The following is a 13,036-nucleotide window of genomic DNA, read 5'->3' as shown; positions in this document are numbered from 1 at the left end:
GAAGTCTTTCTTCCCTCAAGGCCACCACCCAGACCTTTGCTCTTGAAGGGTCTGGAGAAAGGCACAGGTTCTGCTAAGTGGACACAGCAGCAGGGTGCTTCCACGATATTCAGGGAACATGAGCAGTCAGAAGGGACAGGAGCTTCAGATGCTTTCTCTACCCCAAACTCACTGCCCTTTGACTCCCAGAATCTTGCAAATTACTATAGTTGGAATTAAGTGGAAGAGGGAGGGGGCTGTAGCGAGAGGGACCGGCTATGTGGGGGAAAAAAAAAAAAGGCAGAAAAAAATTGATCGGCGGGGAACAGTCTTTTTAGTAGGAACTTAAGTCTGATGCCACCCTGAGCTCTGGCTAAGAAATAAGTTTCCAGGTACAAAAGGATAATAAGAAGCTTTAAAGGAATTGAGCTCTGGAGTGAAAATCCCCTCTCCTGACAACTTAAAATCAGTCTGAAATACACCAGAGGCACCAGAAGGACTCTAAGTCATCAGAGTATTATAAGCATTAACAAAAAACACATAGGGAAAGGAGACAATCTTTAAGTTATTTTTCAACCAACCTACGCAGCACCTGTCACAGACCATACAGGCACTTTCCAGCTGAAGCAATTTCTTATCTGTTCTTGGTGCTTTGAGGCAAAAGGATCATAATTGATTAACGCAGAGCTTGGAAAGTTTAGCTGCACAGAGAAAAGGGGCACTGAGTAAGGAGAAAAGGGTACAGAGAAAGAAGAATCTAGATTTTACATACAGCTCTACCTATTTCATGTAGTAACTCTAAGCAAACCACACTCTCTCTGAGCCTTGGTTTCCTAATCAAAACAGGCAACTATACCAACTTACCTCACAAGGTTAAGGTGACAATTAAATTAGATGATACATGCAAGTGGAAGTATATACTAAATTATAAAGTTTTACTTAAACATGTGACCTAATTACAGAATCACACATGCTACAGTTTCCTTCCAGGATGAAAGTTCAGTTCAGTGCATTTTTCAACCTGATCTGAGTGTGTAAGTAAGTCATCTGGTGGCTACAGGAAAACCAATCTCATCCCTCTTTGCCAAGTTTTTTCTTTTAAAGAGTAGACTTTTCATGTGGGTGTGGGGCAATAAAGAATGATTCTCTTTTTCCCCCAATCTTAATGCTAAAACTGTACTATTCATTACTTAGGGTCAGAGAAGATTTTCTATTTTCCAGCTTCTTCTATGAAAATGCAAAAACCTGTGAAAAGGGATGGCCAACAGCCATTAACAACTCACACTGAGTAAAGATTAACTCAGCCTGATGAAAATAAAAAGCTAGGAAATAAGGATGCCAACAACAATTTGGCCAATTCCCAGGAACCTCTGGATTTCAAGAAGGTTCCAACCACCAACCACTAAAATTTCCCCCCAATTCCCATATTGCAGCATCTAAAAATCTCTCAGACTATTTCTTACACTGAAAAACAAGACCTCATGTCCCAATTTTGTTTTAGAAAATATGTTCACCTCTGGAATGGGTCCCAGGTCACAGGAGTCCATGGACACAGAGTGAAAGGCATCAGTGGGGGGAGAAGACACAGAAAAGTGAAAAAACAAAATTCACCAGTTCCACAGTTCTAACTAGAATCAGCAGCCCTGATACTAGGGAAAAACCTGTTGTCTCCCCCAAATTTCTACTCCTAATTAACTAGAAAAACTGCCCATGACAAAACTTAAGAGGAAATTAAGTGGGGAATTCTTCCTCATATCTACTCTCAGTCCCACCTGTTGCTACAGTTTCAGTCCATATATATTTAAATCTGTTGTGTATGTTACAGTTTGCAATCTGACCTCACAACAATCCTATGAAGAAAGTAGGGCAGCTTTTATTACTCCAACTTTAAGGATGAGGAAACTGAGATTCAGGGAAGAACAGAAGCTTGCTATGGCTGAATTAAACCCAGACCTTCTGACTCCAAATCTCCTGTGCTGTCCAAAACACCACGATGTTTCTTGAGGTCTTCTGGTTCCAGTCTTGCCAGAGAAGATAAATACCAGTCCCATCCTTCCTGTGACCACCTTCCATGGCTCTGTTCACTGGCTTTTTGTGTCAAATCTAGCAGTTTCTGCAAGAGAATCCCAAGGTAGCACTAAAGGGAAATCATTAAACTAAACACCCATGGAAAACAAAGTTTAATAAATGGCTGGAAGAACTAACATTATTGTTCACTTAATACAAGCTTCCAACTAAATTAGCTCACCATCTAGCTCTATGGCACCTGCAACTCAGCCTAGGAAGCCCACAGCAAAATACAGAAGATCCAAAGGCAGAGACCTGGGTGGGAGTCCTAACTCTGTCACTTCCTGAGTATGTGACCTTGGGTAACCTCCCCATCTTAATTCCTTCATATGTAAATGAAAATAACATTAATTACTGCCCCACAAATACTGTCGTATGGAGGATTAAATGAGACAATGGATGTGACAGTGCTCAAAGTATAAAGTTTCTACAAATAAGCCATCTCAAAAACATCTTCCCCCAAGACTGTTTCAAAACATTAGTAATCATTGTTTTCTAAACTATGTGCAACAAACTACTCCAAAACCAAAATGAAGGAATATTCATTTAGGCTTGCCCTATTTTTCAAAATTACTTTTAGTGTCACAGAAACCTGCCTACAAATGACTTTACTTGACTTGAAGGCTCCTATAAAGACTCACATGGTAAGCTGTTGCCTCAAAGTTGCTATGAAAATCTGCTTGTCATGGTGGAACTTTTATTGAACATTTCCCAGGTCCCAGTCACATTAGGCATTTTGAGAGTTTATGTCAATTGATTCTCATAAGAATGAGAAATACTTTATCTCCTCTTTATAGAGGAAGAAACAAGTTCACAAAAAACAAGAAACTGCTCGAGGTAAAACAGGTGTCCGTGTCGCTGAGGAAAAGAAACACCAAGGTGTTAAGTGGCAAGGAGAAATTTGGAACACTGTTACCTAGTGATTATAGAGCATGGTGGATAAGAGCGTGGTCTCGGAGCTGCACTACCTGGATTCAAATCCTGAATTCGCTATGCGTTTCTTCATTTGCAAAATTTGGTTAATAACAGTAATCTATTTCATAACTTAGTAAATCAGTTAATACATCTACTTAGAACACCTACCTAGCACATTGTATACTCGACACATTAGATATTATTGCCATCATTTCTCCCACCCCGCTTATCCAAACCTCGCTCCCTCTTTTCCCTGCCCTGAAACCTGTGTGCTGACTAGCCTAAAGCTCCCTTGCACACATTTTACTCACTGTTGTTTATGATTTTGCTCTTTCTCTTCCTTTTAACTGAAATGCCTCTCTCCTTCCTCACCAATCTAAATCTCACTCAGCCTTGAAAGCCTAGCTCAGACCTAGCCCCTTCTGTGAAATATTTTCTGACTTCACCAGCCCACAGTGATTTCTTCCTTCTCTGAACAAGTCTTTATACCGTCAAACGATCTAACCTTTACAAATCACTTGACTTCTAAAGTGGTTTCTAAAGGACTCTGAAGATAAATGATTTAGCTCAAATCCCTAATTTTTGAAAGAGAAAAAGAGGCTTAAAGTGTTAAACTGCCTATGGTGACACAAAGTTACACGGCAGAGTAGAGGCTTGACCCAGATATTTTAAATGTTTGCGATGCTCTTTCCACTAGATAATGCTAATTTTGTCTTCCTTGAGATTCCCTACAAGTTCTCAAAAGTGAAAGCATGTATTATATAATTGTCTGATTCCAAGTATTTCACTTACTTTGTAGCCTTCATGGAAACTAACACACTGGAGTTATTAGCTCTTTGCTAACTGATTAGCAGATCAATCTTTCACTGCTACCCTTTTGCCCCGCAGTCAAAATGTTAGTAAACATAGGACTCCCTAGAACTTAAATTCTCATCATTGGCTATTCCTCAGGGGGTGACAGGGACTGCAGAGGGAATTATATCCATATGTGTCCCTGAGTCACATCACAGGGTCCAACAAGAACAACAAAAAACTCATTCTATATCACTGAAACCTGGAAGTGTAAAAGAAAACAGTCTTCAGCTGTGCTATTGTAATATTAGGGCCCTCTAAGGATTCAAGTCCACAATAGAGAAAGGGGACTTCAATTTCCCCCCCACAAAGCCCAAGCCTCTTTTTGTAGGATTAAATCGGGCTAAAGTTACCGCATAAAGTTGTTAGACCCCTTGAGCGGAGAAATAGATGAGAGGTATATATCCTGGAAAGGGATTAAAGCTGTGCTTGGGAGGAATGGAATGGAAGAATGGTCCTAGACAGAAAGAAAAAGGAAAGAACAGATTCTAAAATCTGAGAAAGGCTCCAGTAAACAAAAGACATCTTAGCGCCTAGGCTGAGAGAGGGGAAGAAGCAGAGAGCACAATAGCTGTTCTCCAGAAAGGAAGGAAGAGCAAGCGTGGGGTGTTCATGCACATCAGAAAAGGGCAAGCTGGAGAGCTTAATAGCTATTTAATATTTGGAAAGCAACTACTTTTATGAGTCTGTTTGTTCATCATTATGAAGATAAAATGAGACATTGGGTATGAATATGTTGTGCAAACTGTACAACACAGTGCACACGGCAGGGATCAGGAAATAAATGCTGTTAGCCAACACTTCAACATATGTATACAAAAGTTCTTAGAGCTATCAGGGAGACAGGAATTCAACCACAAGTCCACAATTCCCATGACTGAGTAGGAAACATACACAGTGGGCATTATAGGATTAGCCCCTTTTTTTTCAGGATACCACATGGTAGCAACACTGTAAGAAAGGGGTACTGAATGGAGAGTACTCGAAGATGAGCTTTTCATCCAAGGACATGTTTAGCCATGTACTGACCTATGCCTCCCCTTCCAAAGATTTACAAGCATTACCACATAGAATAAATCATAGAGCTAAAGCTTTTGAAAGAAAATGGCACAAAAACTGTAACATGGAAATAATGTAGTGCTGTAAAGGATCTGAGAGAATGTTTCAATCCTCTCATTTGACAGAGTTTAGAAAATCAAACTCCAAAGAGGCAAAATGGTTTATCAAAGAATACACAGTGGCACATTTTTAATGGTACAAACATTTCTAACCACAACATCTTCATTCCTCTCTGCTCCCACAGCATCCTATGCATACTAATTACCATAGTGTACTAAAATCCTATTTAAACGTCTGTCGTCTCCCCTACTCGACTGGAAGATCCCAGGGGACAAGGCCTATGCCCAACTTAACCTTATATCCCCAGCACCTGGCTTGTGTTTAGATGCTCCACTGCACTGAACATATCCCCGTTAAAACTGTTTTGTAAATATGAGGGAAAGTAGGCAATTCTGGAAAACTTGCTAATTAGGCCTCCATTACATTTTGCTTAGCAAGATATTGAAAAGGCTAATGTTACCATAGACCTCAACTTGGGTACAGAAAGACAGTAAACAATCTTAGGCAGACAGGGACTGTCTGAGGTAAAAATGGGTCCCTGTCTGCCTAACAATCTTAGGCAGACAGGGACTGTCTAAGGTAAAAATGGGTCCCTGAAAGCAAGGTCATCATAGTAGCGCAGTCCTACTAACTTTATTATATCGTTGGAGTTTGATGACTAGGTCTCTAATTAAGAGTCTCCTTCAACCATTTTACAATGACCTTTGCTGAAACAACAATAACACAAATAAGACAGTGAAACTGCTAGTGGGGATATAGTGCAATATGCTCATGTGGTTCTTTTTTAAGCACTTACAACTCCACAGTGGCTCTTTAAAAGCAGCAGACACGGGCTTCCCTGGTGGCGCAGTGGTTGAGAGTCCGCCTGCCGATACAGGGGACACGGGTTCGTGCCCCAGTCCGGGAAAATCCCACATGCCACGGAGCGGCTGGGCCTGTGAGCCATGGCCACTGAGCCTGTGCGTCCAGAGCCTGTGCTCCGCAACGGGAGAGGCCACAACGGTGGGAGGCCCGCGTACAGCAAAAAAAAAAAAAAAAGCAGCAGACAAAAACAGAATTTTCAAGGAGAAAAAAGGTAAAATTTAAAGAATCTACTCATAGAGTAACTTAAGAGTCAGAAGACGCGAATTCTGGTTTCCATTCTCTCACTAACTTCTTATTTGACCTTGGGCAAATTGTTCCATTTCTCTGGGCTTAGAAGGAAGACTGAAATTCTAGATCCTAGTTCTGAATAAATTTGAACAAGCCACTTTGCTTCTTCAGAACAAGATTTCCCCCATTTATGGGACTTCCCTGCTGGCACAGTCATTAAGAATCCACCTGCCAATGTAGGGGACACGGGTTCAAGCCCTGATCCTGGAAGATCGCACATGCTGCGGAGCAACTAAGCCCCTGCACCACAACTACTGAGCCTGTGTGCCACAACTACTGAAGCCCGCACACCTACAGCCTGTGCTCCACAACACGAGAAGCCACCGCAATGAGAAGTCCGTGCACCGAAATGAAGAGTAGCCCCCGCTCACCGCAACTAGAGAAAGCCCGCGCGCAGCAATGAACGCCCAACGCAGCCAAAAAAATTAATTTATTTAAAAAATTTCCCCCATTTATAAAGTAACCCGGATTATCTTCCAGCTCTAATAACCTAGAATTCTAAGCTATAAGCTACTGTTGCTATGAACAATGAAATTCAATGTAATCAGTATGTTTGTGTTAGAAACAGGACATGTAGATAAAATATTTGGCAGAGAGAAGCCTCAAACCTCACTGGAGCTTTCCCCCCAAGTTTCAATTCAAATACTTTTCTAGAACTACACACAAGCACTGGTCCAGACTTCTGCGCTTCCCCTATTCTTAATGAAATGCCCAAAGACTGACCAGAAAAGAATGGGAACCAGCACTTCCCAGATAATGCATCAACCGAGTCTCTTGGTTGTCTCCCTCTCTTCTACCAGTGCACTTTCCTTATACCATCCACTGTCTGGACTGAGCCAACCTATCTCTTTTGATTTAAATTCTTCAAGGCTCAGTTCAAATCTCACTATTTCCATGAAGCATTCCCTTCCCATTCTAGCCCACATCCATCTCTCCCTCTTTTAAACGTCTACAGTACAATACATTGTTGTGGTAGGGATTAAATGATATTTCCAAAGAACTCGGTATCACATGTGACATATAGCAGTTGCTCAAAAAGTGATAGTACTTGGTGTTGTTGCCACATCTTTAGCACTAATCACATACCCTTTAGTTCAGTGCATCTTAAATTTAATATGCATGTGAATCACCTGGAGATCTTATTCAAATGCAAAGTGTGATTCAGTAGGCATCAGGTGGGACCCGATAATCTGCAGTTCAAAAAGCTCCTGGTTGATGCCTATTCTGCTGATCCAAGGACCATAGTTCAAATACAAAGGGAAGTTTTTAGTAAACTTTTTTTTAAATGTATTTATCTTGTCTATCCAGCCAGATGGAAAGATCTTAGAAGAGAGATACTATGTCTCATTTTTCTTAGCATATATACTCTATACAGAGGTGTGCAATAAACATCTGTGGACTTATCAAATCTGCAATCTCTAGATACTCTAGATAATCTCTAGAATGCCTGTTATACCGATTTTCAAATTCAAACATTGAGACATTCGAGGTTGAAAAAGCTCACTTGATCACTGGAATTGGAATCACTGGAACAGAGGCAGGGGAGAATCTGAGAGAAAACTTACCTCATAACCAGTGAGAAGGTAAAACACAGAAAAAACAACATATGCAAATGGACGCTTGTTCCTTGTTTAAGCACAAACATCGTTAAAATGCAATATTAACTGCACTTCTAATTTAGGTACGAACCTTGAAAGAAGACATGCATTTTCAGGCATATATATATATATATATATATTAGTAATAATTAACTAAAAAGGTATATAATGAGCTTGATATCACGTTTTAGTGGAACAGAAATATTTTTCAGTGATCCGTTAATGTGCAAATGTGCAATTAACCTAAAGAGCTCAGGCAACCAATGAAAACACATTTCAAGCAAAAGAAAGAGAGGAACATCCTCCGATTTTCCCATCAACCTGGTCAGTGATATGATCCCCAGATTCCATTCCCCACAATTACACTACAGAAATTCAAAAGAATCTGCTGTGTATCAAGGCTGCTCTAAGACGCTGCCTATTTTAAGCCCTCCTTTAAATCTCCAATTATTTAAATACTTGTTATAACCCTCCGTATTTTAGCATTCCATAATTCGAATGGGACCAATATTCTCAAATTTTACTCGGAGGCTATACTCTGACTTCCTATGCAAGCACCAGGAAAATAATATCAGGCATGTATGACACCTGCTCACAGAATACTATCTAGGTAGGTAAAACTGTGAGACAAATCTATTAAAATCAGTCTTTAGAGCAAAAAGCACCTTTTTAAGTCACTGAGCTTGTCATAAACAGGCATCTGCGCCTTAACTCATAGAGACCTTTCAATGAAGCCACTCACCAATACTTAACTGCGATGTTTTTAACAAATACAGACACCTTAAAAGAAGACAGACTCTGCAAAATTCTGAGAACTGCCATCAAGCACAGAAACACAGAAGCACAGAACTGCTGTCAAGCACTAGACTCAAACTGGGTTTATGAGTTTTAATAAATCAATGTTATTACTTTAGAGAAAATCAGAAAACAGTTGGGAGTCAGCCTACAGTAAAGTGGCTTCTATTTCTTCCATCCGAAGTCTAGTCTCCTGGGCAAGGCAAGTTCTGTGGTTCGTGCCAGGCAGGCAGTCTTCCTAGAGAATAATACTATCCAAGGAGAGTTTCAAGTCCCAAGCCACAGAAGCAGTTATAAACACATACCCATACAAATGAGTGTCTTCCTACCTGCGGGTACCTAACTAGTAATTACACCCAAAACAAATGCCTTCAACAGGAAAGGAGATCAGGACCACGTACAGGAGGGTCAAGATTCTTGCATAAAAAAATGAAGCACCAATTTCATTCTCATTTCTCCCCTCCTTTTCCTGGTCTTTCTTCAAGACTCATCCTTTGTGAAGCTTTCTCCAATAACTCTGACCCTTACTCTCAATAACTCTAATCACACCATTTACTGAAAGCCTGAAACACCAGTCTCAACTAATTATTCTAGATTCCTTTTTGTTAACTGTTTCATGTTTTCATTTTGTCTCCCAAATTTGAGTGAGTTCTCTGTAAGGCCCATACACTGCCTAGCCCCTAGAGGGGGCCAATTATTAATATTGCTAATAATATAATAATAATAATGATATAACATATTATTTATATATATATATATATATATATACACACACATAATAATATAATGGAGTGGCAAAAGTGGAGTCAAGTAGGCCTAAGTTCAAATTCTGGTTCTACCATTTGACTGTGAACACATTACTTACTTTCTCTAAGACTCAGTTTGGTGGTGAAAATTCAATAAGATATATATTAGTGCACCTAGTACAGGGTTTGGCATATAACAGATGCTCAATAAAGCTTAGCTACCTTCCCTTCCCATTTAATAAGCACTTGTTGATTTGAACTGAGTTAGAGTAATTCTCCTAGAGGACTGCCAATGGCACCATCATATACTCTCTTACCTTCCCCAGTACACTCTTGTGTGTGTCTGTGTCATTTCCTTACAAAGGTCACTTCAGGTTTTCTACTCTGCTGTCCTAAGAAAAAGCCAACTACACAAGTCAGCAGGAGGGCATCTCCACATCTACATTTCACTTTTATCACAGCCACGCCAGCACTCTCTCCGTCTGGGTCTCCCAGTGAGAAAATGATAGAGAAAACCAGGGAAGCAGCCAGAAGAGGAAATGGAGATAAATAGCTCTGTGGTCCCTCTGTGCCTCCCTCTTGGGAGGAAAGACTTAGGTCTAGTCTCCAACCCCAACTCTTGTGAGGAAAGGAGAAAAAAACCCAAAAAACAAAAAAAATCTTGCCATGTTCCAGAAGAAAAAGCAACCCCTTTTCCTCACCTCTTCACTTCTTCAAGCCCTTCACCAGTCAATTCCACTATCACCTCCCACCCTAACCATCCCCTGGGTCAACTTCCTCCTCCATAAAACAGAGCCTCTTTTAACTAATTTGTCTTAAACAGACCTCATTCATGCTTTTATCGACCAGAGGTCACATATTCCCTCAGCCTTCAGCATTCCAATTTGGAATATCCCTTAAAACAACAAAAAAGAAATTTGTAAGTTTCCCATCTTCTGCATTAAGGCACATCTCTTTATTTGCGTCCCTTTAATGATCCAGAATATTTAATGATACAGAATACCTCGGTCATCATCCTTCCAGCTGGAAAAAGTAACATCACTTCCACCCCAAAACACATACCCACCCCCCAAAATATTTTTTTAATCCACAAATTGGAGATTTGGGAAAATACAAGAATATTTGGGGCTGCAGAAAATACAAGAATTGTATTATTCTTAAACGAGTTCACCATGCTGCACGGGAACAAGTCCATGTACACCTGCCTCCCACCAGCCTTAATCGGACCAGGTGAAAAAATACCCCCTCGCCCTCTCGCTTCCCCGCCCCCAACTACCCATTTCCATTCCTGATTCGCCCCGGGGCCCATAAGGCAGAACCTTTCTTGTTGGCCTTCACGTCCCTCGGGGGATCTGGGACCCTTTTCACGTCAGCTTTGATGTATTGAGGCAGAAAAGTCTGTTCCCTCCACCCCTCCCTCAAAAAAAAAAAAAAACTATTTCTTAAGACTCTTCCCTGTTGGATAAAGTAGCTCCAGCATTTGTGTGTTGGGAGGATTTGAGTCAACTGAGGGACTATTTTACCACAGGCTTCACCTTTCCAGGCTGACCAGTGCCTCCCCCCGCCCTCGACACACACACGCTCGCTGGACCCCCTCTCCTCGCGGCGGGACCCCAGACCCTCCTTTTCGTTGCTCTGACACCTCCCTGGGAGCCGGAGCATCCTCGGAGCGGCCCCGAGCCCCGGGCGGCGCCGGCCGGGCACCTACCAGTCGGTGTGCGGCTCGTCGACGACCAGCAGCACCTTGGCCTTCCTGGCGGCGGCGGGCGCGGGCGCGGGCGCGTCCACCAGCCCGGCCGAGGCTGCCGTTTGCTTCACCGCCTGGGAGAGCGAGCTGAAGAAGCTGCTGCCCACCGACGGCGCCGGGGCCGGCTGCGGCGCGGGCTGCGGCGCGGGCGCCGGGGCGGGCGGCGGCCTCCGCTCGGGGCCCGGCGAGGCGACCGGGGGCGCAGACGAGGCCGAGGCCGCGCCCGGGCCGGGGGGCGGCGGCGGCGGCTGCTGGGGCTCCGGCCGCTGCAGGTCAGTCATGTAGCCATTGGGCAGGTTGGCGATGAAGCTGCTGTCGGACAGTCGGCGCCGCAGGAAGTTCATCATCTGGCTTGAAGGGCTGAGGGCGCCCGGGGCGGCGGAGCCGGGAGGCGCGGAGGGCGAGACGGAAGCGGCGGCGGGGGCTGAGGTGGCTGAGGCGGCTGAGGCGGCTGAAGCGGTAGAGGCTCGGTCCGAGGCGCGCAAGCCAAGCAGACAGCCGCGGCCAACTGGGCCGGGCGGGCGGGGAGGTGCGAGGCTCAGCGCCAGGGAGAGGGCGGAGCCGGGGGCGGGGGCACATGTTGCCCCGCCCCGCGCCGCAGAGCCGGCGCCGCCCCAGACTCGCAGCCTGTGCAGCCGGCTGTGAGCAGCGGGCCTTCGGGGGCTGGGGACACGCGGTCTGGGGAGGACCAGGCCTCCTGAGACCTGAGCGTGGCTCTCTGGGGAGGGCGTGGAAGCTAGTCCTGCTCCCCAAGAATAGGGACAAGAGAGCTCAGAGCCCCTACCATCTTTTTGACTGGGAGAGAAAAGAACCGTGTCCGGGAAACTGTCCCCACTCCCTTTGAAGGAAAGAAAGGTGTCAACCTCCCCACCCTGAGGTGTGAACGAAGCCATTCCCCTCGCGCGCGCGAACATGCACACACACACACACACACACACACACACACACACACACAAACACACACACACCCTATAGTGAGATGAAAAAGAACTATCCCTTCCTCAATGCTGGGAGAGAAAGACATCCCCCCCTACCCTAAGGTGACAAGACAAGACCTAGTGGGGAAGCGAAGGGTCGTCTCCTCTACTTTGGGGAGAAAGGGGGTGGGACGCAGACCCTCTCCACCTGTCTTGGAAGGATGTGTGGGATGCGCTTTCAGCACCTGAACCTTAGGGATGGCTCACCTCAGAGCACCTACTCCTCTCCCCCATCTCTTGCACAAGAGAGAGGAAACATGTGTAAGTCTGGAGATCCCCCGATGCAGGACCCCTGAGTGGGATACCTAAGGCTCTGCCACCCCTTCTGCGTTCTTGCTTACAGGCATTGGTGTATCCTATGTAGTAACGAGAAGGTCACCTCTTTAAGATCTTTCTGTTTGTTTCTTCCAGTTCGTTCATTGGCCAGATCTGCCTCGACCTCCATGAAGGCTTTCTGATTACCACCTTCCCATGGGCACTCCCTGAATCTCGTATGCCCCATGAACCTTTGTTTTCACCTCTCAGGAGATATACTTTTAATCCCTATGTTGAATTGCAGCAGGACTCAGCAGATATACCTTACATTCAGACCACTCTGCGTGATACGTGACCTTGGGCAAATCAGCCCTCTGAGCCTCTTTTCCTGAGCCAGTGAAAGGAGATAACACTTTTCAAAGTCGTTACACAGAGTAAGTGAGAGCATGTATGTAAAGCGCCTGGCAAACAGTAGGCATTCTAGTAGTGGTGGCAAGATCCTTATACTTTTTTTTTTTTTTTTTTTTTTGCCGTACGCGGGCCTCTCACTGTTGTGGCCTCTCCCGTTGCAGAGCACAAGCTCCGGACGCGCAGGCCCAGCGGCCATGGCTCACGGGCCCAGCCGCTCCGTGGCACGTGGGATCTTCCCGGACCGGGGCACGAACCCGTGTCCCCTGCATCGGCAGGCGGACTCTCAACCACTGCGCCACCAGGGAAGCCCAAGATTCTTATTCTTATTGGAACTAGTTCTCAGTAAGTATTTATTGGGCTGAATGGAATCAATGAGCAGCTTGTCACTAATGTTGGCAGGCAGTTCTTGCTTCCTACATCCCA

General features: G+C 44.3%; 1 protein-coding gene across 1 annotated transcript in view; it reads right to left on the bottom strand.

Annotated features, from left to right (window-relative positions):
* SYN2 (synapsin II) overlaps positions 1–11,456 on the bottom strand; it is a 153,759-nt gene extending 142,303 nt beyond the window's left edge. Inside the window, exon 1 of the mRNA XM_079933020.1 lies at positions 10,932–11,456. Within this exon, the coding sequence (XP_079789146.1) occupies positions 10,932–11,317 (386 nt within the window). The 5' untranslated portion in view covers positions 11,318–11,456. The remainder of the gene's footprint in view (positions 1–10,931) is intronic.
* Between the last annotated feature and the right edge of the window lie 1,580 nt (positions 11,457–13,036).

Source organism: Stenella coeruleoalba (assembly GCF_951394435.1).
Source record: "Stenella coeruleoalba genome assembly, chromosome: 10".
NCBI classification, from domain to species: domain Eukaryota; kingdom Metazoa; phylum Chordata; class Mammalia; order Artiodactyla; family Delphinidae; genus Stenella; species Stenella coeruleoalba.
Note: the sequence above shows the minus strand (reverse complement) of the source record. Positions and strands in the feature narration are given on the sequence as shown.